Genomic DNA, 25,025 nt, shown 5'->3' on the forward strand with positions numbered 1-25,025 from the left:
CAATTTGAAACATAGCAAATCAAAATCCTAACATCAAGACCTTTAGTGTCCATCTACCAGTGAGAAAGTTGCTTTTCTGTGACATCTGTAAATTAAACACTTTCAATTATTGATTGGCCATTTCCTTGATTATTGATGTGGCTGCCCTTAAAATCTACCTTAGCTTCAATAACCCCTTCAGATCTGGAATTTTCAAATTACAACTGTTACACTGAGAGAACCTATTTCCTAACTGCTTTAAATGAATTCCCTTCTGGAGAGAAATATCTTGGGTCTGATGCTTGCCAAGACATCTGAATTCCTCCAAAAGCTGTCCAACCTATGGGGATTTTGCCAAGGAGAAAATCAATTATTGATTTTTCTGAAGGAAAAATAAACTAAAATATTTCACTTGTGGGTCTGTCTGATCGTGAAACTAACAATACAAATAAATTCCCATTATCATTCTAAGAAGGCCCCAATCAGTTTAATATCATGGCTCTAGATATTAATAATTAACTGACCATACATGCCGACCAAAACTCATGCCATGTTCAAAATCTAAACTCTAAAATTATATATAACACCACACAGCATATATTACAAAATATGTTGGCATTCCTTTATAGTCACTTGCTCAAAATCTTTCAGCATTCTACTAAACAGGATGTGGAAACAACTTTCAGATATGGGCCTGAAGTGGTTGAGGAAAAAGCACACTACTGCCATCTCTTGGGTAAGTTGGAATGGGAAATAAATTACCTGCCAGTAATGCTCCATGATGTTTTAACAAAACAGCTGAGTAAATATGGAATGAATATTACTTGGTTTGAAGTAGATCAGTGTCATTGAGGCATTAACTGGGTGGATTCAATTTCCCAAATAAATAAAGTGGCCCCTGTTGCTGAGACTGAGAATAACCCAACACTTCAGGTGATGGAATCCTGTGCAACATTTTACTGGTCACAATCGAAAGGCTGGTGGCTTGGCAATACTACTGCTCAAGGTGGTGAATTCTGAAGGTGCAAAAAGAAGCTAAATTTGGTTACATTGCATGCAGGGATCAGGCAGGCAGTGTCAGCCTTTGTAGGTGTGAGTTTGCACTTTAACAACAACGTACTTACATGAGGATGGGTCTTGCTCTCAGAAAATTGTTCTGTGTGGCTCATGGAGAAGTTATTATGGAGGATTTCCACCCCACAGGGGATCTCTCACTCTGGCATTAAGAGTGCAGATGCTTCCCAATGCCAGTGAAATGCTAGTTAGGGGTGAGTTGTATTGTCTGCTCAGTGGCAGCTATTCTGCAGAGAAGCATGGCACTAAAGATCAGGGCTTTACATTGTAACACTTATACAATGGATGTATCAATTATTTGCAGATTTAAATTGTCATATTTCTTAGTATCCTATAGAGAAATAAAGTTGAGAATGTAACATGAATTTAAGCTGTAACTTAAGTGGCTACTAAAATTATAAAAGCACATTGATGAAACTTAGAAGAGGTTTGTATTTTCAGGAAGGAAGCATTCATTTTCTTTTTCAGACTCATTGCATTTTAAAATAGTATGTGATACAAATACACACAAGTTTACATTTTTTTTATTTTATTCATTTAGGGATGTAAGCATCATTAGTTCAGCCAGCATTTATTGTTCATCCCTAATTGCCCTTAAGAAAGTGATGATGAATTGCCTTCTTGAACTGGTGCGGTCCATGTGCTGTACATAGTCCCACAATTTAGTTAGAATTTTGACCTAGTGACAGTGAATAAACAACAATATATTTCCAAGTCAAGATGGTGAATTGCTTGGGACATTAGTGCCAATCCTGGGGAAGAAGGCACCAGTTCCTAGGGGATGGTCTTCATCTGAACCGTGCTGAGACAGCAGCCCAGTGAATCACATAACTAGCGCCGTAGACAGGGTTTTCAACTAACTTGAAGTGGGGTGGGATAGGGTTTCAGTTACAGTGGAAATGAGTAAACTGGAATTAAAGGAGGAGATAAGACTGCAGAACTCATGAGAGGTTATTAAAGTCTCCAGCACAAGAGAGAGTGTATGGAAAGGATTAGTAATCAAACTTCGTCAAGCACACTGGACAAATGAATGACAATGAGAAAAGGGATGATTAATACAAGACTGGGGGTGTTATATCTGAATGAGAGTCATAGTTTAGGCTATGGGACTGTAGTATAAGGAATAAGGTAAATGAGCTTGTGGTGCAGATTGAAATTGGCAGGTATGACATGGTGGGCATCACGGAGAGGTGGGTGCAAGGGGATCAGGACTGAGAGCTGAATCTTCAAGGATATGCATCCTATCGAAAAAATAAGCAGGTGGGCAGAGGGGGTGGAGTGACCTTATTAGTAAGAAATGAAATTAAATCAATAATAAGAAACAAAGTAGGGTCAGATGGTGTAGAATCTGTGTGGGTAGAATCGAGGACCTGCAAAGGTAAAGAATTATCATAGTTTGAGTCATGTACAGACGTCCAAACAGTAGTCAGGAGCTGGGGCACAAGATATATCAGGAGATAAAAAGGTGTGTAGGAAAGCAAAGTTACAGTGATCATGGGGGATTTCAATATGCAGTTGGATTGGGAAAATCAGGTTGGTAGTGGCTCGCAAGATAAGGAATATGTGGAATGTCTGTGAGATGGCTTTTTGGAGCAGCTTGTGGTGGAGCCCACTAGAGAACTGGATTTAGTGTTGTGCAATGAGGCAGACTGGATAAGAGAGCTTAAGGTGAAGGAGTCCTTAGGAAGCAGTGATCATTACCTGATTGAATTTACTATGCAGTTTGAGAGGGAGAAGGTAGAATCAAAGATAATGGTATTTCAACTGAATAAAGGCAACTACAGAGTCATGAGGGAGAAGCTGGATAGAATTGACTGGGAGAGGGGCCTAGCAGGAAAGACAGTGGAACAATAATGGCAGGAATTTCTGGAGACACAGCAGGGATTAATCTCAAGGAAAAAAAAGCATGGTACAGGGAAGATGAAGCAACCATGGCTGACCAGGGGGTTCAGGGATAGCATAAAAACAAAAGAGAAAGCACATAAAGTAGTGAAGAATAGTGGGAAATCAGAGAATTGGAAAGCAAAAACAAAGAAATGAGGAGGGAGAAGATTAAGTATGAGGGTAAGCTAGCCAGTGACATAAAGGCCGACTTAAGAATATATTTACATATACCAAGGGCAAAAGAGAGGCAAAAGTGGACATTGGGCTGCCGGAAAAAGACACTGGAGAGATGGTAGTGGGAAACAAGGGAGTCGCTGAGGAATTGAATAATTACTTTGTGTCAGTCTTCATAGTGGAAGACATGAGTAATGTCACAAAAATTTAACTGAGTATGGGGATGAGCTGAGTATGGTGGCCATCATCAAGGAGAAGGTGCTAGAAAAATGCTGAATGGCCTGAAGGTGGATAAATCACATGGACCAGATGGACTACACCCTAGAGTTTTAAGGGAGATAGCTGAAGAGATAGTGGAGGTGTTAGTGGTAATCTTTCAGGAATCACTAGACTCAGCGAAGGTCCCAAAGGATTAGAAAATTGCTAATGTGACTCCTGTGTTTAAAAAGTGAGTACGGCAAAAAATGGAAAATTGCAGACCAATTGGTCTAACCTCGGTCATGGGTAAGATCCTGGAATCCATTGTGAAGGATGAGATTTCTGAATACTTGGAAGTGTATGGTAAAATAGGGCAACGGCAACATGTTTCATCAAAGGGAGGTCATGCCTGACAGATCTGCTAGAACTCTTTGAGGAAGTAATAAGCATGTTAGACGGAGGAGAGCCAATGGATATTATCTACCTGGACTTCAAAATGGCCTTTGACAAGGTGCTGCACTGGAGGCTACTGAATAAAATAAGGGCCCATGGTGTCAGAGGTAAGGTACGAGATAAAAGCTTGGCTGTCTGGCAGAAAGCAAAGTGTTGGGGACAAAAGGGTGCTTCTCAGGATGGCAGCCAGTGACAAGTGGTATTCTGCAAGGTTTGTTGTTCGGACCACAACTTTTCACTTTATAGATTAACGATCTACATGAAAGAACTGAGGGCACTATGGCTAAATTTGCAGATTATACAAAAATAGATAGAGGGAGAGGTAGTATTGAGGAGGCAGGGAGGGCGCAGAAGGATTTAGACTTGTTAGGAGAGTGGGCAAAGCAGAGGCAGATGGAGTCCAATGTGGGAAGGTGTGAGGTCATGCACCTTGGTAGGAAGAATAGAGACATGGACCGTTTTCTGAATGGGGAAAAAATTCAGAAGGCTGAAGTGCAAAGTGATTTGGGAGTTCTAATCCAGAATTCTCTCAAGGTAAACCTGCAGGTTGAGTCAGTAGTCAGAAAAGCAAATGCAGCAATGGCATTTATTTTGAGAGGACTTGAATATAAAAACAGGAATGTACTTCTAAGGTTCTATCAGGCTCTGGTCAGACTACATTTGGAGTATTGTGTGCAGTTTTGGGCTGCATATCTCAGGAAGGATTGGGACTTTTGCCTGAAACGTCGATTTTCTTGCTCCTTGGATACAGCCTGAATTGCTGTGCTTTTCCAGCACCACTCTATTCTTCACTCTATCTCAGGAAGGATGTACTGGCCCTGGAGTGTATTCAGAGGAGATTCACAAGGATGATCCCAGGAATGAACCATTTAACATATTAGGAACATTTGAGGACACTGTGTCTATACTCAATGGAGTCTAGAAGGATGAGGAGGGATCTAATAGAAACGCACAGAATACTGAATGGCCTGGACAGAGTGGATGTTGAGAAGATGTTTCCATTGATAGGAATGAATAGGACCCAAGGACAGTTTTAGAGTAAAGGGAAGACATTTTAGAACGGAGATAAGGAGAAACTGTTGTCAATCTATGGAATTTGAAGGCTGTTGGGGGCCAGTTCATTGAATATATATAAGACTGAGATAGATAGGTTCCTGATTGTCAAGAGGATCAAGGGTTGTGAGGAGAAAATGGGAGAATGGGGTTGAGAAACTTATCAGCCATGATTGACTGGCACAGCAGACTCGATGGGCTGAATGGCCTAATTCCTGCTTCTATGTCTTATGGTCTTATAGTCTTATGGCTTGGCAGGTAATTTTAAGTTGGAAAAGCTCAGCAGGTCTAGTAATTTCTGTGAAGAAAAATCAAAGTTAATGTTTCGGGTCTGGTGAACTTTCCTCAGAACTGAGAAAGGGTCACAGGACCTGAAACGTTAACTTTAATTTCTCTTCACAGATGTTACCAGACCTGCTGAGCTTTTCCAGCAACTTCTGTTTTTGTTTTTGATTACAACATCCACAGTTCTTCCGGTTTTTAATTTTAAGATGGTGGTGTTCACTTGTTTCTGCTGCACTTGTCCTTCTAGGTGGTAATGGTTGAGAGTGTGGATGGTGCTGTCCAAGGAGCCTTGGTGGCTTGTTGTTATGATCTCTCTATCCTAATTAGTTTGTAGAGTTTTGAATTACTTGTTACTTCAGTTAGACCCTCGTCATGTGACTCTTATGCTTATCATGTTATTCCAGCCATTTGTTTTGTCTCTTGCACCATTCTATTTTTGATTTTTTTTTGTAATTATAGGTCATCCCTTCACTTGCTATTCAGTTGTTGACACTTTACTCACACCGTTTGACAATTTTGATCACCTGCAAAGCCTTGTTATTCGGCCTATTTGTATTTATCTTTTGATACTCTTAATTGCCTAGAATTATCTTGCCATTATCTCTATTCATATAAATTCCATGCCTGTGTGCTTCCCTCCATCTCACGCGATGAAGGAACTATACTCTGAAAGCTTGTGATCTCAAACAAAACTGTTGAACGATAACCTGGTGTCGTATGACTTCTGACTCAGTGAATTTCAGCCGTGCATCTTGTAGGTAATACACGCTTCTGCTACTGAGCATCAGTGGTGGAGGAGTGATGTGTGTGGATGTGGAACTTATCAAGTGGGCTGCTTTGTCCTGGAATGTTGCTGGAGTTGCACCCCTCCAGACAAGAGGGAGCATTCTATCACATTCCTGATTGTGCCTTCAAGATGGTAGACAAACTTTGAGGAGTAAGGAGGTGAGTTACTCGCTGCAGGATTCCAAGCCTCTGAATTGCTCGTGCAGATACTGTATTCACAATGCATTTTCTTGTTTTCTTTTGTGCTCTGTTAGGATTCCTGTGGTTGTTCAGAATCCACTGTCAGAAGATGGGTCTGAAAAACTGCATGCTATTTTTCTGCAATGCTCTGTCTGGTTAGGATAATGGAGTTCCAACTAGATTGGAGGATCTGGAACATTCTTTTCTGAACCTTTTCATGTAAAACAATGTTGCCAGGGTTGGAGGATTTGAGCTATAGAGAGGGGTTGAATAGGTTGGGGCTGTTTTCCCTGGACTGTGGGAGGCTGAAGGTTGACCTTATAGAAGTTTACAAAATCCTGAAGGGCATGGATAGGATAAATCGACAAAGTCTTTTCCCTGGAGGGGGAGTCCAGAATTAGGGGGCTTGGGTTTAGGGTGAGAGGGGAAAGATATAAAAGAGACCTAAGTGGCAACTTTTTCACGCAGAGGGTGGTGCGTGTATGGAATGAGCTGCCAGAGGAAGTGCTGGAGCTAATACGATTGCAACATTTAAAAGACACCTGGATGGGTATATGAATAAGAAAGGTTTGGAGGGATATGGGCCAGATAAGTGGGACTAGGTTAGGTTGGGATATCTGGTCAGCATGGACGAGTTGGACTGAAGGGTCTGTTTCCATGCTGTACATCTCTATAGTCTATGACTCTATGAGAATAGCTTTTATTGCTGGGTCTCACCATTCTGTATCCCACCACCACAGCCTTATTCCTGACATTAATCAGCTGTTAGCCAGGACTGGATACCAGTCCCTCTCTGGTGCTGACACCACACCTCCTTGGTGGGTTGGACTTCTGCCCAATACCACGATCTCAAAAATAATTTGATGGGCATTCCCTACAAGTGACATCTTGGGGTTCTTACCATCACATGTGCAAGGTTCTTATTGATTCCACTAAATACCAGGCAAAAATGAGGACTGCCGATGCTGGAAACCGGAGTTTAGATCAGAGTGGTTCTGGAAAAGCACAGCGTGTCAGGCAGCATCCGAGGAGCAGGAAAATCAATCTTTCAGGCAAAAGCTGATGAAGGGCTTTTGCCTGAAACGTTGATTTTCCTGCTCCTCGGATGCTGCCTGACCTGCAGTGCTTTTCCAGAACCACTCTGATCTAAACTCCACTAAATACCACCCAGTTTGATCTTGAAACACAAAGGGAATGATCAAAATCTATGTTGCATGTTATGTATTGGCACGGATCTTCATGTAAACGTCAACATCATTCTCTGTAATAATTGGTGAAAAAATAATAACCACAGCCTTACCTTTCTTTTGCCTCACACCTGTCTCAGAGCAAGGAGCAAATCATCTTTGCAAGGATCCATATATATTAGAGGAGTCCAGAACTAGAGGGCATAGTTATAGGATGAGAGAGGAAAGATTAAGAAGGATCTGAGTGGCAACTTTTTCATACAGAGGGTGGTGCATGCATAGACTGAGCTGCCAGAGGAAGTGGTAGAGGCTGGTACAATTACAACATTTAAAAGCCATCTGGATGGATATATGAATAGGAAGGGTTTACAGGGATATGGGCCAAGTGCTGGCAAAAAGGATTAGATTAATTTGAGATGTCTGGTCAGCGTGAAGGAGTTGGATCGAAGGGTTTGTTTCCGTGTTATACATCTCTATGACTCTATATAGGATGGGTGAAGAATAAGAGTGAAATCACGCTAGCTTCTAATGCCAGCCTCCAGCAGGGAATTTTTGTCAAATGTGGCAAAGCTTATATTTGGTCCCATAATATAAGAAATGAGACATTGATATCATGACATTTGTTATCGCTAACTGTTATGGACTAGCAGGCACAGCAGGGTTTACATTAACATTAAGCTATTAAATTTTACACAGCATCACCATTTCAATCATGCGTCCTGCTTCATGTGTTTGGAGTAAGATAGAGTATAACACCTTTTTAAACTCTTATGGAGTAACAATAGTTTTACACACAAGTGTGTAATGCTCAGTTGAGTAGCGGTGTTGGCCACAGACAGTCTTCCAGCATTGCCAATGAGAAATGTTGCTGTTTAATTGACTCCATAATAACAATTAGCATCAACAATCTCACTGTTATTTCTGGTCTCACAGTCAGTATACCTTTAAGAGACATAGACACAGCAAAAACATGCAAGCTCCATGCAGACAGTCACCTGAGGCAGGAAGTGAACCTGAGTCCCCAGTGCTGTGAGACAGCGGTGGTAACAACTGAGCTACTGTATCACCTGCAATATCATCTCTTTGTATTGTTAGTATTTAGAAATCTGTCAATTTCATCTTTAAGCATGCTCAAAGATTAAGTTTCCACAGCCCTCTGCGTTAGCGAATTCCGAAGATTCACAAACCACTGAGTAAATATGTTTCTCCTCATCTCAGTCCTAAGTGGTGTTTTTCCTTAGTGTGAAATTGTGACACCTGGTTCAAGAAAATGTATGGGAAAGGGTTTGGGTGGAATACTCTTTGAAGGGTCGGCATGAGCTTGTTGGGCTGAAGGGCCTGTTTCCACACAGTAAGGATTCTAAAAAAAATTATAATTGCTGTAAACTGTGTAGTAACTATCTAAAGGCTGTCCATTGCCTATGTGCTGTGAGTATATTGTCTCAATCCACCTCAGCTAATTTATCCCTGAAATGTTCAAGACCTCCTTTGTTTAAATTAAATATGGACTTCAGATTGAAATACCCCACTTTCAAACATCATTTGGAGGTGCTGGTGTTGGACTGGGGTGGACAAAGTTTAAAAATCACACACCACCAGGTTATCGTCCAATAGGTTTCAACCTGGTGGTATGTGAGTTACCACTGTCAAACATAATGCTGAATTCTATCACATTATGGTCTGTATCCCTAAAAGTTATTTGACAAGGGTATTAATTAACGCATTTTCATTTTGCAACACTCGGTCTAAAATAGCCCAGTCTCTCATGTGATACCCAACAAATGATTCCAGAAAACAATCCATAACGCACTCCAGAAATTCATCCTCCACAGTCTTACTTCTCAATAGCCTGTGTAGATTGAAGTCACCCTTTCACAACTACATTACTGTGTGCTGCTTTGCATTTCTACAGTAAGACTAATATTTGGTCGGCTGAAACTCCTGTCAGTGTTTGATAATACTTGCTGTTACCTAACTCCACCAAAATAGATTCATAATTTTGTTCTTCCAGTTAGAAATATTCCCTTATTAATATACTGATCCTACTGTTATTATCACCACAACACTACCTCCTTTTCCTTTTTGACTAGAATTCCTAAATGTTGATTGACATTGAATATTCAATTCTCAGTCTTGGTCACCTACAAGCATATTTCTGTCATGGCAATTAGATCATATCTATCTCTATTTGTGCCTTTAAATCAAAAGACAATATTCAGGGTAGTCCACCTCTTTGTGAATCCTGCATGTCTACAGGTAGACTACACCTAATATTTTCAGTGTTTTACATTATTCCACATCCTAAGCTTAGTTGATGCTCACTTTCATTCTCACCACCTTCTAATTTCACTTGCCATTTTCCTACTTCCTGTGACCAGCTTTACTTCCTGCCAATTTGAGCTAAGTCACAGGTTGCCACCTCTGACAAACTCATTTAAACCTTACCAACAGCACCACCAGATCTCTCTGTGAGGGTATCAGTCCCGCCCTATAAAGGTGTAATCAATCAAAGCTTGTGCAAGCACCTACCTCAGAAGTGGTCCCAGTGCCTCAATTCTGAAACCCTCCTTCCTCCACCAATTCTCCAGGCAAATGTTCAAACAATCAATCCTTCCAATCATTTGTTCACGAGCATATGATACTAGGAGTAATCCTGAGATTTGAGGCTCTGCTTTTTAATTTCCTTCCTAACTCCTGAGAATCTACTTTCAGGATCTCATCCCTTTTTACCAACCTAGTCATTGACATCAGTTTGATGCCATGACCTCTAATTGTCTACTCTGCCCCAGAAGGATGTCCTGCAGCCATTCTGTGAAATCCCTGTCCCTACTGCCAGAGAGGCAATGCACAATTCTGGAATCTTGTTAACTGCAGCAGGAATGTCGCTATAACCCTTATATGAATCCCTACTATCCCTACTAACATTGCTCTTCCACTCATCTTCCTCGCCTGCTGAACAGCTGAGTTGTCCGTGGCACCACTGACCTGGCTCTGGCTGCAACCGCACCCCCCCCCCCCAGGAACCATCATTGTCACCATTACCAAATATTAGCTTTGCCATGCTTCTGTGTCATTTTACAATGAAAAACAGTGCACTTTAAATGAAAGTTTTTGTCATGACTGGTTACATGTGAACAGTGATCCTTTCAAAGCCACAACTCTCAGTGTAGCACTTGTATTATGTTATGTACCATACCAAACTTCCTCAAAATATATTAAGAAGGTAGCTAACACTCTAACTTTTTCTTATTTTTAAAGGCAACTGTACGGTGTTGTGTTCCGGATGCAATTTGATTGGTCAAACTATCCGTCTTGAAGTAAAGAAAACCATATCCATTCACCATAGTTAAATGCAACAGAAGAAGAAATTGTAATAATTTAACTCCACCAAATAATGGATTATTTAATGACTAAATAATAAATGTTCCAATATAGTAAAATTCTGTAAACTCAAATTCAGTAAAATAGACTCTCTCCAGCAATTCCAGCAGCAGGAAGAGAACCCCAGCTTTTAGCTGTAACAGACAGAGGAAGGAGAATTTCCACTTCCAGCTTCAAGACCCCAACAACTGCTGAAACCAAACATCCTGGTTTTGTGGAAGTGGGTAGCACAGTGGCACAGTGGTTAGCACTGCTGCCTCACAGCACCAGAAACCTGGGTTCAATTCCTACCTTGGGCAACTGTCTGTGTGGAGCTTGCACATTGTCCCTGTGTCTGTGTGGGTTTCCTCCCACAGTCCAAAAATGTGCAAGTTAGGTGAATTGGTCATGCTAAATTGCCCCCAGTGTTGGGTAAATGTAGGGGAATGGGTCTGGGTGGGTTGCACTTCAGAGGGTTGGTGTGGACTTTTTGGGCCAAAGGGCCTAGTTCCACATTGTAAGTAATCTAATCTAATAACTCCAACCATTCAGGTGGCTTCTATTGTTTCAACATAAAAACAAACCCAAGGCATCATGAGCTGTTTACTTTATCAGATTCAAATAAACAGCTTGGCACTTTTGTCTTAAAGCCTATCCTAAAAAAAAGGACAAAATGCACCTCTTAAAACCATAGAACTATCACTATTGTAATGGTCTGATTGCAACATACAAAAACAAAAGCCATTCACTTTATGCATTTTAACAAGTATTTATTTCTTGTAGCATTGCAATAAAATCAAATGTTCACTGAAATTACATAAGTAACAATATAATCAGTGAAAAGAGCTGCAGCATTAAATAATATTATGCCATTTTGCTACTAATCTCACTGCTGTGAATATTATCCTCACAAATATTTTTATACTTCACTTCAATGGATCATTTGATCATCTGGTGTTGGTGACGGCCATTACCCGGCATTCATTTGGTGCAAATGTTAATTGCTACTTATTAGTTCAAACCTAGATGTTGTCAAGTTTTGTTGCACCAGAAGACAAACTGCTTCAAATATTGCTGAATGTTGTTCAATTATCAGTGGATCTCCCCACTTCTGACCTTATGATGGAGGGAAGGTCATCAATGAAACAGCTGAAGATGGTTGGGCTTGGACATAACCCTGAGGAACTCCTGCAGTAACATCCTGGAGCTGAGGTGGTTAACTTCCAACAGCATGGAAACATAGAAACTAAGAGTAGGAATAGACCATTCAGCCCTTCAAACCTGCTCTGGCAATCTATATGATCAGGGCTGATCATCCAAATCAGTATCTTATTTTCTCCCCATACCTTTTTGATCCCTTTGGCCCTAAAAACTATATCTAACACCTTAAATGTTTTGGCATCAACCATTTTCTGTGGCAGAGAATTCCGCAGGCTCACCACTCTTAGGCTGAAGAAAGTTCTCCTCATCTCAGTCTTAAATGGCCTACCCCACATCCTTAAACTGAACTCCCCAGTCACCAGAAACATCCTTCCTGCATTTACCCTATCTGGTCTTGTTAGAATTTTATAGATTTCTGAGCCTCTCCCTTATTTTTCTATATTCCAAAGAATATTCTCCCCAATTTCTCTTCACACATTAATCCTGTCATCCCAAGAATCTATCTGGTAAACTGTTGTTGCACTCCTTCCATAGCCAGAATACCATTCTTCAGATAAGGAGACCAAAACTGCATGTAATACTTTAGGTGTCGTTTCATCAAGACCTTGCAAATTGCAGCAAGACCACCTTGCTGCTGCACTCAAATGCTTTTGCTGAGAAGGCCAACATACCATCTTTCATCTTTGTCACCTGCTGCTCTTTCATGCTTACTTTCAATGAAATGTTTACAAAGACACCATGGTCTCATTGCATCTCCCTTTTTCCATTCTATTACTATTCAGTTAATAACCTGCCTTCATATCAATCATGAGGAGAAAGCAAGGACTGCACATGCTAGAGATCAGAGTCAAAAAGTGTGGTGCTGGAAAAGCACAGCCAGTCAGGTTGCATCCAAGGAGCAGGAGAGTCGACGTTTCAAGCTTAAGCTCTTCATGACATTACTGAAGAAGACCTTATGCTCAAAACATCGACTCTCCTGCTCCTTGGATGCTACCTGACTGGCTGTGCTTTTCCAGTACCGCACCTTTTGACTTCCTATCAACCATAACCACCTTACTTAGTGCTAAGCATGACTCCAACCAACAGAGGTTTCCTCCTAATTCTCACAATGCCAATTTTACTGATGCTCCTCCACACCATTCTTGGTTAAATGCTGCTCTGGATTCAGAAACAGTCATTTCCACCTCATAGTCATTTCATGATGCCTTGAAGGATAACATTTTTCATTATTTACAATTATTTTAAAATAAAATTAATCCCCAAAATAATCCAAAGGTTACTCAAGCTATCCAAATCATTTGGTTTTTTAAAATATTCAAAATATGTTTTTGTTTAATTGGATTAAATGGTTAAATTAGTTTTGAAACCAAGAAAGTAATATAACAGAGTAACTATCTTTTAAAATGTAACTGAATCTTTCATTCTTTGAAAGCAGTTAGTTGCTATTTCTCAGAGCTTGCACTGCTACATCTTGTGCCTGTTATTGAAATAAATAATAACAAATGAATTTATTATAAATTCACCACATTTAAAATCAAATATGTTTAAGCAAGGTGATAATTAGGCAATTAGAAGTAGACAATTATATTTACCAAATCTGCTTAAATATTTTATGAAGAAAAAAAATCAATTTCAAGTTTAAACTTCCACAGAACTTTTCAAATATTATTTACTTTAGTGATCAGAGTACAGAATGTTGCTCTGCAGGTTATTGTGTAGCCCACTCCTTTTTTGCTTAACAAAATTCAATATCTTTTTAGCTGGATTCTCCTCCTGCAATGTGTAGGACTTCCTCTCCAGCAGTATGCCTCAACAGCCACACCTAATTCCCCGACCTGGGAAGCATTTATTATGTGCAACCAGCAGGTCACCGAAGGTGGTTGATAAAGTTGAGGATTCTTTGAAAATTGACAGATGAGTTCTGATGCCAAGAAGCCATCCGGCTTTGAGATTAATGGAACTTATATAACGTATATGGACTTCCAGAAGGAATTTGATGACGTAACACATAATTGGCTTGACATCAGATTGAAGACCATGGAGTGAATGGGACAAATTGACAAATTGGTAGGAAACAGACCAAAGGTGCATGTTTCTCCTTCTGACTTGAAGGGTGCACACAATGGTGCCTTAGGGACTGTTCTAGGACCAGCTCACCCTTAAAATTTTGAGATAATACAAAACGTAGGAGTATGTGGAGCTACAAAGAGGATAGTGATCAAGCTCAAGAAGGCATAGACAGAGCACTGGAGAAGGGGCAGAGAAGCTTTAATGCAGCAGTGCTAAGCCACACAGTTTGGCAGAAGAAACAATAAAGGGTACAATTCTAAATGGGATGTAGGAACATAAAGGTTTGGAGCTATACATTTTTTGAGTAAATGAGAAGCAAATGAGCAATTTAACTCATTGACAGACAATTTAAGATCTCAAAAAATACTTCAAAGAAAACAGCAATTTTCGGTAGTCAAGCTGGACACTCACATCTGTAACCCACTGCCTGGTCACATTAGCTAGGCCCTGGAGCAATGCTACCAGAAGATCCTTCAATTTCTCTGCACCCTTCCTGATTTGATTGTTAAAGATCAGGTGCATGGGACTGAAGTACAAATTTAAGTTCAGGAGCAGGCTCTCCAAATAATAAGAGTAGACTTGGTATTGAAAATGGCAGGGCAACTTGAGAATGTGATTCCAAAGACCTACAGAGTCCTGAAATTAAAAGCAAGGAAGTTATGATGAACTTGTTTTTCAGAAACCTGGTTCTGCCTGTATTAGAAAAGTATGTGCAAACTTGGGTACCACACTTCAGGAAGGATGTGCAACTGTAGAGAATGCAGAAAAGATTTACAAAAATGGTTCCAGTGATGAGGAACTTCAGGGTCCATGGATAGACTAGTCAAATTGATATTAGTCATCTTAGAGAATGAAGACTGAAAGGACACCAGATTGAAGTGTTCAAAGGTTCAAGGGGTTTATACACGGAGAGAAATTGGTTCTAATGGCAGAAAGGTCAAATACTGGATAACTCAACTTTAAAGTGATTGGTGATAAACCAAGATGACACGAGGAATAGCCTTTTTACGCAGCTATGAATTGTAATGATCAGCCTGAAACATTGTTGGAGATAAACTCAACCACTGTTTTCTGAAAGAAATTAAATGAGCAGTGTAAACAAATAAGAATTGGAGGAATACAGGGAAAGGGCAAAGAAGTAGGACTAGTTAAAGTTCTCTTCCAGAGAGCCAGCCTGGACTTGATGGGCTGAATTGCCTTTGCCTGTACTGTCACTATTTTGATTTTGCAGTGAGTGGCTAATCTCTTGTCTACCCTCTCTCTATCACAAGACACATGAGGAGTGTGGTGGGAAAACTCATCACTAGCCTTGAACACTCAAAAACCCAACAGGGCATCCATTGGTTTGTGATGTGGAGTGATACCAACAGTGTGTGTTCAATTCCCATACTAGCTGAAGGAATCTCCTTCTCAACCTCTCCGCTCACATGAGGCATGGTAACCCACTCTGAGAGTGCAGCACTATGGTCCAGTAGGACTATGGCAACTTTACCTTTTTAGTGATGTATACATGAAATCAATGACTGCGAATTTAATTGAGAAAGGAAGAAACATTATAATGATATGAGGTAAATTGCTAGTTAAAATCGAATTTTACTTGGAGAGAGACCTTGCTGAATTCTGACAAGAGTATATACCTGCATATCCTTATAAAATAAACTCTAATAACTGAACCAAAAATTCAAAGTAGTTGTTTATGACACAACAGAATGTTATGATTATGCATTTACAATATCTTACCTTTTCAGTTTTCCAAATTTTATGTCATCTTCTCAAATGTCATCTTGAAAATCTTGCTAAATGTGACATTAAAAATGATCTACAATGGGAACAAATCAATATATTAAGAAGATCCCTTCTATACAAACAAACATGCACTAACAGGTATATGGTAAATGAGAGGAAAACACAGGCTGTAAAAGCAAAGGAATGTGCATTTTGTTGTAAAGTACAAAAGCTAAATAATTTTAGATGCTGGAAAACCTGAAATTTAAATAAATAGGAATACTCAGCAAATCAGCCAGTGTCTGTGGAGATAAACAATCTGATGAAGGATTGTCAACATAGAACCATAACTTGGGTTTTCTTTACAAATGCTGCCTGACTGATTTTTATTTTTAGCATTCCATTTTTCTCATTTGAATTTTATCATGTGTTTTGTCTTTCAGATATCCCAAAGTGTTTTGCGGTCAATTAGTTACAAATAAAGTCCATAGTGTTTTCTAGCTAAATATGAGTCAACTTAGTGCGGTCTTAAAAATAGAAAATGTATTTTTTGTAACAAATACAGAGAATGTTGGAGAAACTGAGCAGGTCTGGCAACACCTGTGGAGAGAGAAACAGAGTTAAGGTTAGATTTCAACTCTTGCTGAGTTCCTCCAGCATTCTGTGTTTGTTTCAGATTTCAAGCATTGGTAGTAATTTTGCTTTTACTCCTCTGTTTTTGTGGTGTTGGGTAAAGAAGAAGAGTCAGAGAATTCTCCTTTTTTTTGAATGGCGTTTATGGATCTTTTATGTCTATGTTAGAAAGTAGAGAAGTGTTGAATTAATATTTCATTTGAATGATGAACTCTCCCAGTGGCTCAATAGTTAGCATTGCTGCCTCACGGTACCAGGGTCCCAGGTTCAATTCCAGCCTTGGGTGACTGCCTGTGTGGAGTTTGCACGTTCTCCCTGTGTCTGCGTGGGTTTCTTCCGGGTGCTCCGGTTTCCTCCCGCAGTTTAAAGATGTGCAGATCATGTGAATTGGTCATGCTAAATTGCCCATATTGCTAGGTGCCTCAGTCAGAGGAAAATGGGTCCAGGTGGGTTACTCTTTGGAGGGTCAGTATGGACTGGTTGGGCCAAAGGGCCTGTTTCCACACTGTAGGGAATCTAATCTAATAAATACACCTAGGGAAGCATGTAGTATAGACACTTTACCTCTCGCGCAGCAGTACTGCAGATAATGCCCAAGGAGAACCCTTCTCAGAGCTGCCAATAGAACAAGAGATTCAAGTTGCAGACCAGGATTCTACCAAATTAGTTTTGAGGCATGAATTTAACCATTGTATGCAGTTTCCATGAGAATTGAATAAGCTGAATGAGCAGCGGGATCTTGGTGTCCATGTACACAGGTCTCTGAAAGTTGCCATCCAGGTAAATAGTGCGGTAATGAAGGCATATGGCGTACTGGTTTTAATTGGTAGAGGAATTGAGTTCCGGAGCCCTGAGGTCATGTTGCAGTTGTATAAGACTCTGGTGCGGCTGCATCTGGAGTATTGTGTGCAGTTTTGGTCACCATACTATAGGAAGGATGTGGAGGCACTGGAACGGATGCAAAGGAGGTTTACCAGGGTATTGCCTGGTATGGTAGGAAGATCGTATGAGGAAAGGCTGAGGCACTTGGGGCTGTTTTCATTGGAGAAAAGAAGGTTTAGGGGTGACTTGATAGAGGTGTACAAGATGATTAGGGGTTTAGATAGGGTTGACCATGAGAACCTTTTTCCACGTATGGAGTCAGCTATTACGAGGGGGCATAGCTTTAAATTAAGGGGTGGTAGGTATAGGACAGATGTTAGGGGTAGATTCTTTACTCAGCGAGTCGTGAGTTCATGGAAAGCCCTGCCAGTAGCAGTGGTGGACTCTCCCTCTTTATGGGCATTTAAACGGGCATTGGATAGGCATATGGAGGATAGTGGGCTAGTGTAGGTTAGGTGGGCTTGGATCGGCGCAACATCGAGGGCCAAAGGGCCTGTATTGCGCTGTATTTTTCTATGTTCTATGTTCTATGAAACATCCATAGTGCCTATACATGCACAACAAATTTGAGTCATTGCAATCCAATCACTTCCTAGTTCTCTTTCCAGGCTGCTCAGTATGACTCCTTCCATGCCGTAGATAGGCTTCTCTTGTTCTCAGCTACATTTTCAGAAAGTATAAACTAGATTCATAGAACCAAGCTAGTTAATTAATACTCCTTCATGTCGAATTTGTCTGTAGCAAGTACAGGTTTTTGATTGCCTGAATATTTTACTGGATTTGCATGCGAACTTATTCTGTTCAATTGTTTTGTATGGGACAGAGCAAATAAAATGGCATTTTTTGTGGTGGCTTCTACGTTTGACAATGTTTCTAATCATGTGTCTCCTCACTGCTAAACCTAACTACTAACTCCACCCATTAACAGTACAAAGTCAACAGGGCAATTCCATTCTAAAATAAATCACATAAGTTGGCCGCATTGTCTTTAGCCACCTGTTCCTTTGTGTCTATGCATATTCTAAACCGTATACAGCCACCTTTGTTTACTTCTGTGAAACCTGTTTCAGTTTGTTCAATTTATTTGCTGACAATTAAGCCTTTCCTTGTTGGGATTGTGTGATCAGCAAACTTTATTATTATTTCGGGATCTCCTCTGACATTGCCCAAGATAAACTGAAGAATATGATTAACACTCAATTTTCATTTCAGCCTGAAAACTAATATTGTCTTTGGTTTTTGTGGTTCAGAAATGTAAACAAAGCCATTGATTTTAAGTAAGTAGCTAGTCCTTCAAAAAAAGCAGTCAGTTTGTGACTTGACTATCGTCAAAATTGGCCACATTTTGTATCCCAGAAACCCACAACACTTTTTTTTAAGTTAATCTTTAAGACAAGCTGGAAGCAAAAACAAAATTATTGAAATGGAGGCACAGGTACAATTGATTGACTTCACAGTTAACCAAGGATACGGAGAAAGTGTGGATGAGATATGCTGGAGATCAGAGTCAAAAAGCCTGTGCAGCCTGTGCAATCTGACCACTCAATGCTATGTGTTTGTCCAATCTTAAGAGATTGTCTTGGCCATTGAACTGCTGTGGCCAAGCTGTGAGCAGCACTGAAAAAGTAATGACTCTGGTTCCACTACTTCTCAGTTGGTCTCTGGCAATGTTTGGAAATGTTGATCTCATTTCTGTTACAGATGGTAAAACTCTTCATCTGCCTGATGATGAAAAAAAAAGCCCACAACTGTCTCCCATCAAAAACTTTTGAATGTTAATGGACTTTTTTTCCAAATCTAGAATATGGACCTGATTTTTTAAAAAAGTAAGATGGTACGATGAAAAGGGTGGGCGGCGGAGTGAATCAGTCAATGTGCTTTTTATGCTCCATGAAATATGCACTTAGGAATATAGAGAAAGACTTGTAAGGATAATCGTGGATGGGGTTGGCTATGCTCACACACATGGCACAGACTTCTCAGTGATCATTAGGGTGTGAATACGGTTTAAATTGAAGATTGCCTGATGGACTGATATTTTTCATAGGAATCATAGAATCCCTACAGTGTGGAAACAAGTTATTTGATTCAACAAGTCCACACTGACCCTCTGAAGAGTATCCCATCCAGACCCATTCTGCTACCCTATTATTGTATATTTACCCCTGACTAATGCACCTAACCTACACATCCCTGAACACTATGGGCAATTTAGCGTGGCCAATTCACCTAACCTGCATGCTTTAGGACTGTGGGAGGAACCCAGAGCAGCCAGAGGAAACCCATGCAAACACAGGGAGAATGAGCAAGCTCCACACAGTTGCCTGAGGCTGGAATCAAACCTGTGAGGTACCTGTCTTCACAATTTTACCCCACCTGAACCTGGTTAGATCAGATTTTAGAATGAAAGTACAACAGGGAAAACGTGTGGAGTTATTTAACTACAAAGTGGAAATTAAATGAATAGTGTATCAGTGCTGCTAAATGGAGCATTAGAGAAAGAAAATGATAACAGTAAGGATAGCTTAATTGGTTTCCAATGTGAATTTTAATTAAATATAAGTTGCAAGTAGTAAATGAGTCCAGAGTTAGGAGAACAATTTTTCACATTGCACCTAATTCTGTTCATCCATAAACCCCGTGCTCACAAACTCCTTTCCCCATTCTAGCTCTGTGAGCACCTCCAACACCATAGCCCTCAAGATGTCCACATACAACTTATTCTGGCCTCTTTGAGCTTTCCAGACTTGAACTGTTCCACTATTGGTGGCGATACCTTTAACCACTTAGGTCTTAAGCTCTGTAGTACTCTTCCTCCCTCTCTCTGCCACTTTCACTCTCTTTCCTTTCGGATGATCTTTAAAATCTACCTTTTTTTTTACAAAGTTTTTGACCATCTGGCCTCCTATTTTGTTATGTGCCTTGGTGTCAAAATTTACTTTATAATGCTCCTCTTTAGCATCTTGGGGCATTTTATTACTTTTCATTATATTGCATTTATTCAATGTATTTTACTATTTTTAAGAAGTTAGGGCTAAGGAAGGATTAGATACATTCTAGAGAAGCATCAATGATGCATTGATAAATGACATGTAATTGCACAACAAAGATGTTAGTATATTTAGAATATCAAAATACTGTAGATACTGGAAATCTGAAATAAGAATAAAAAGGCTAAAAGAAAGTCAGATCGGGCAGTATCTGTGGAGAGAAACAAAGATAATGTTTTTGATTGATTGCCTTTCATCAACAGTTTTTGAACATCATTATTTCTGATTATTTTAATATATTGTAGTTACTTACAAAATTGTTATTTCTGCTGTCAATTCACTGGACTTTAACTTATTGTAAATCTTTTCTACTGAATATTGAATTTCATTCTGCACAGAGCAATAAGGCATTTAAAATTATAATGTGTTAAGTTCATTGATCAGATCAATGGAATGGTAGTCATCGAGTAGAATCATTATTACCCCTAAAAGGAGGCTCAGCTATTTTCTGAACTACCATGTCATACTATGTTAAAAGGCTCTGATTTCATATAGAGAGAAATATAAATCTTTCTACTTACAGAATTATCTGCAGGATATGTTAAACAGTAATCTCCAGTCACAGGATTATTATACGCTATACTGCTTTGCTCATCGCTATATTTTACATTCACAATAGCATCAGTGGATTCCTTGATGGAAAACTTCAAAATGTTGTTATGTGCCTTTCTGGTTTTCTGCACTTTAAATGCTGCATTTCCAATTCCATTCAGAGCTTTTAAGCTCAGTGTGCTGGAATCTAAAGTATCAAACCAAAATGTTTACAGACAGATCACAGAGAAATGAAACATGCAGAATTGTGAAAATAAAGTAACACTTTGTGTGACATCATCTATCAAAGAACAAAATTTACAGAATGACGCAAAACTGATGAAATAGTAGGTAGACCACATTCATTTATTCAGCTACACATAATTTTCCCCAAACATACAGCAGTGAAACATGCTATTTGGTTTGTACATGGTTTGCTCCATACAAGTTCTTTATCACTTCCTCTGTATCTCCTTTTCACCATATCTATCTCTTCCTCTCTTCCTTGTGTATTTATCCAGATACCACTATATGCATTGGTATTAATTAGGTATTCAAATGTTTAAGGAAATTGGTCAGAATAGGTACCATTCTTGCTCATGAAAGGCATGAGAACAAAAGGTCACAGATTTGAAATAATTAGTCATAATAGCAAAAACAATGTGAGAAAGCTTATCACGTTGTGATTTAATGAGGACCTGGAATGCAATGCCAGACAGTGTCACAGGCATATTCAATTGATGGATTTACAATAGAAAGGAAGGTTTATCTGAGAAGAAGCAACGTGCAGGTCTCTACAGAGAATGGCATGAAGTGAAATGCTGACTCAGCGAGCTGTTGCAGACATGATGGGCCAAATGGCTTCTTATTGCACTGTCAACTATTAAATGTACAGAATTTACAAAGATAATTCAAGATAATTCACAGTTTCTGTCAGGGATTGCTCTTGTCTAGCTTTCACTTCCCACAAGCTCATCGATCACACTCTTGATACATTTTGCAATGTAAATAGGGTCATAGAGATGTACAGCACAGAAACAGACCCTGTGGTCCAACTCGACCATGCTGATCAGATATCGTAAATTAGTTTAGTCCCATTTGCCAGCATTTGGCCCATATCCCTCTAAAACCTTCCTGCTCATATACTTATCCAGCCTTTTAAATGTTGTAATTGTCCCAGCCTCCACCACTTCCTCTGGTAGCTTCTTCCATACACTCACCACCATTTGTTAGAGAAAACTACCTCCTTAGATCTCTTTTAAATCTTTCCCTTCTCACCCTAAATCTATACTGGCTACTAATCTAATCTACAGTAACAAGAGATAGAGTAGCATATTGCTGCATGAGGAATCAGACACATGGTCCCCCAAACCACTGGTATGAGGTTCAGTGCTATCCTAGCAGCTGGAAAAGTTAAATTCAATAAATCAAGTAACCTATGGAATGAAAAGCCAGTCATGGTCAATTATTATCACGGAAGAATAGTTTTGGGCAAGCTAATAAACCTAAGGATAGACAAGTCTCTTGGCCCTAATGGAATGCATTCCAAGGGTACTAAAAGAGATGGCGGAAGAAATAGCAACTGCACTTGTGGTAACTTTCCAAAATTCGCTGGACTCTGGGGCTGCTCCAGCAGATTGGAAAACAACAAATGCGATGCCACTGTCTAAAAAGAGCAGCAGACAAAATATGGATTGGTTAATTTGACTTCTGTAGAGGGGAAGATGCTTGAGTTCATTATCAAGTCAGAAATAGCAAGGCATGTAGATAGAAACTCTCCTTTTGGGCTGATGCAGCATGGGTTCATGAAGGCAAGGGTCATGCTTAACTAATCTTTTGGAATTCTATGAAGACATCATGAGCACGGTGGACAACAGAGACCCAGTGAATGTGGTGTGCCTGGATTTCCAAAAGGCATTTGACAAGGTGCTGCACAAGAGGCTGTGCATAAGATAAGAATGCATGGCATTAGGGGTAAACTTTTAGCATGGATAGAGGATTGGTTGACTAACAGGAAGGAAAGATTAGGGTTACATGAGTGCTATTCTGGTTGGCAGTCAGTAACTAGTGCTGGAAATGTGTTGCTGGAAAAGCGCAGCAGGTCAGGCAGCATCCAGGGAACAGGAGAATCGACGTTTCGGGCATAAGCCCTTCTTCAGGAATGGGGAAAGTTTGTCCAGCAGGCTAAGATAAAAGGTAGGGAGGAGGGACTTGGGGGAGGGGCGTCGGAAATGTGATAGGTGGAAAGAGGTCAAGGTGAGGGTGATAGGTCAGACTGGGGTGGGGGCGGAGAGGTCGCGAAGAAGATCTCAGGTTAGGAAGGCGGTGCTGAATTTGATGGATTTGACTGAGACAGGGTGGGGGGAGGGGAAATGAGGAAACTGGTGAAATCCGAGTTCATCCCTTGTGGTTGGAGGGTTCCTAGCCGGAAGATGAGGCGTTCTTCCTCCAACCGTTGTTTTGTTGTGGTCTGACGATGGAGGAGTCCAAAGATCTGCATATCCTTGGTGGAGTGGGAGGGGGAATTGAAATGTTGAGCTACAGGGTGGTTGGGTTGGTTGGTCCGGGTGTCCCAGAGGTGTTCTCTGAAACGCTCCGCAAGTAGCCGGCCTGTCTCCCCAATATAGAGGAGGCCACATCGGGTGCAGAGGATGCAATAGATGATATGTGTGGAGGTGCAGGTGAATCTGTGGCGGATATGGAAGTTTCCTTTGGGGCCTTGGAGGGAGGTGAGGGGGGAGGTGTGGGCGCAAGTCTTGCACCTCCTGCGGTTGCAGGGGAAGGTGCCGGGAGTGGAGGTTGGGTTGGTGGGGGGTGTGGATCTGACGAGGGAGTCACGGAGGGAGTGGTCTTTACGGAATGCTCCAGTCAGTAACTAGTGTTGTGCCTCAGGGATCAGTGTTGGGACTGCAATTATTCACAATTCACATAGTTGATTTGGAGTTGGGGACCACGTATAGTGTGTCAAAGTTTGCAGATGACACTAAGATGAGTGGCAGAGCAAAGTGTGTAGAGGACTGTGAAACTTTGCAGAGGAACATAGATACTTTAAGTGAGTGGGCAAATGTCTAGCAGATGTTAATAAATGTGAACACAATGTTAATAAACGTGAAGTCATACATTTTGGTAGGAGTAACAGTAAAAATGATTATTACTTGAACGGTAAAAAGTTGCAGAATGCTGTTATGCAGAGGGACCTGGGTGTCCTTGTTTATGAATCACAGACGGTTGGTCTGCAGGTACAACAAGTAATTAGGAAGGCAAATGGAATTGTGTCCTCCATTGCTAAAGGAATTAACTTTAAAAGTGGGGAGTTAATGTTGTAAATGTATAGGGTGCTGGTGAGGCCACATCTGGAGTACTGTGTGCAGCTTTGGCCTCCTTACTTGAGAAAGGATGTACAGGTACTGGAAAGGGTGCAGAGGAGGTTCACTAGATTGATTCTGGAGTTGAGGGGGTTGGCTTGAGGAGAGACTGAGTAGAATGGGATTATATTTATTGGAATTCAGAAGAATGAGAGGGGATATTATAGAAACACACAAAATTATGAAGGGAATAGATAAGATAGTAGTAGAGAGAATGTTTCCACTGACAGGGAAGCTAGGTCAAGAGGGCATCGCATCAAGATTAGGGGGAGCAGATTGAGGACTGAATTGAGAAGGAACTTCTTCACCCAAAGGGTTGTGGATCTGCGGAATTCCCTGCCCAATGAAGTAGTCAACGTTACTTTAGTAAATGTTTTTAAAGCTAGATTTGTTTTGAGCAATAAAGGAATTATGGGTTACGGTGAGAGGGCGAGTAAGTGAAGCTGAGGCCACAAAAAGATCAGCCATAATCTTACTGAACGGCAGAAAAGGCTTGAAAGGCCAAAGGCCTACACCTGCTTCTAGTTCTTATGTTCTAAAGTTCTTATATTATTGGTGATCCTGAAATAACATTTTAAAAATCCATTTGTGGGACTTGGGCATCGCTGGGCGGCCACCATTGATAGCCCATCCCTACTTGCCCGTGAGAAGGTGGTGGTGAGCTGCCTTCTTGAATCACTGCAGTCTACTTGCTGTGGGTTGACCCAGAATGCCAGTAGGGAGAGAATTCCAGAATTTTGACCCAACAACTGTGAAGTTGGTGTATTTCCAAGTCAGGGCAGTGAGTGGCTTGGAGGGGAACTTGCAGGTGGTGGTGTTCCCAAGTAACTGCTGCCCTTGTCCTTCTAGGTGGAAGTGGCTGTGGGTTTGGAAAGTGCTGTCTAAGGATCTTTGGTTACTGCATTGTGTAATATTCCAACTGATTTCATTGATGCCTTTTGAGTGAAGTAGGAATGCTGTCCTTACCCAGATTAGCTTGTATCTGACTCTAGAGT

At 40.5% G+C, this 25,025-nt stretch overlaps 1 protein-coding gene across 1 annotated transcript in view; it reads right to left on the reverse strand.

Moving 5' to 3' along the window:
* Positions 1 to 12,759: 12,759 nt before the first annotated feature.
* LOC122554561 (complement factor H-like) overlaps positions 12,760 to 25,025 on the reverse strand; it is a 97,702-nt gene continuing 85,436 nt past the window's right edge. Inside the window, exons 15-17 of the mRNA XM_043699802.2 lie at positions 20,656 to 20,873; positions 15,585 to 15,663; positions 12,760 to 13,251 (exon numbers count right to left, since the gene is read on the reverse strand). Of these exons, the coding sequence (XP_043555737.2) occupies positions 15,604 to 15,663; positions 20,656 to 20,873 (278 nt within the window). The 3' untranslated portion in view covers positions 12,760 to 13,251; positions 15,585 to 15,603. The remainder of the gene's footprint in view (positions 13,252 to 15,584; positions 15,664 to 20,655; positions 20,874 to 25,025) is intronic.

This window comes from Chiloscyllium plagiosum, unplaced genomic scaffold (assembly GCF_037043375.1).
Source record: "Chiloscyllium plagiosum isolate Xiang-an unplaced genomic scaffold, Cpla_swu_hap1 HiC_scaffold_9, whole genome shotgun sequence".
NCBI classification, from domain to species: Eukaryota; Metazoa; Chordata; class Chondrichthyes; order Orectolobiformes; family Hemiscylliidae; genus Chiloscyllium; species Chiloscyllium plagiosum.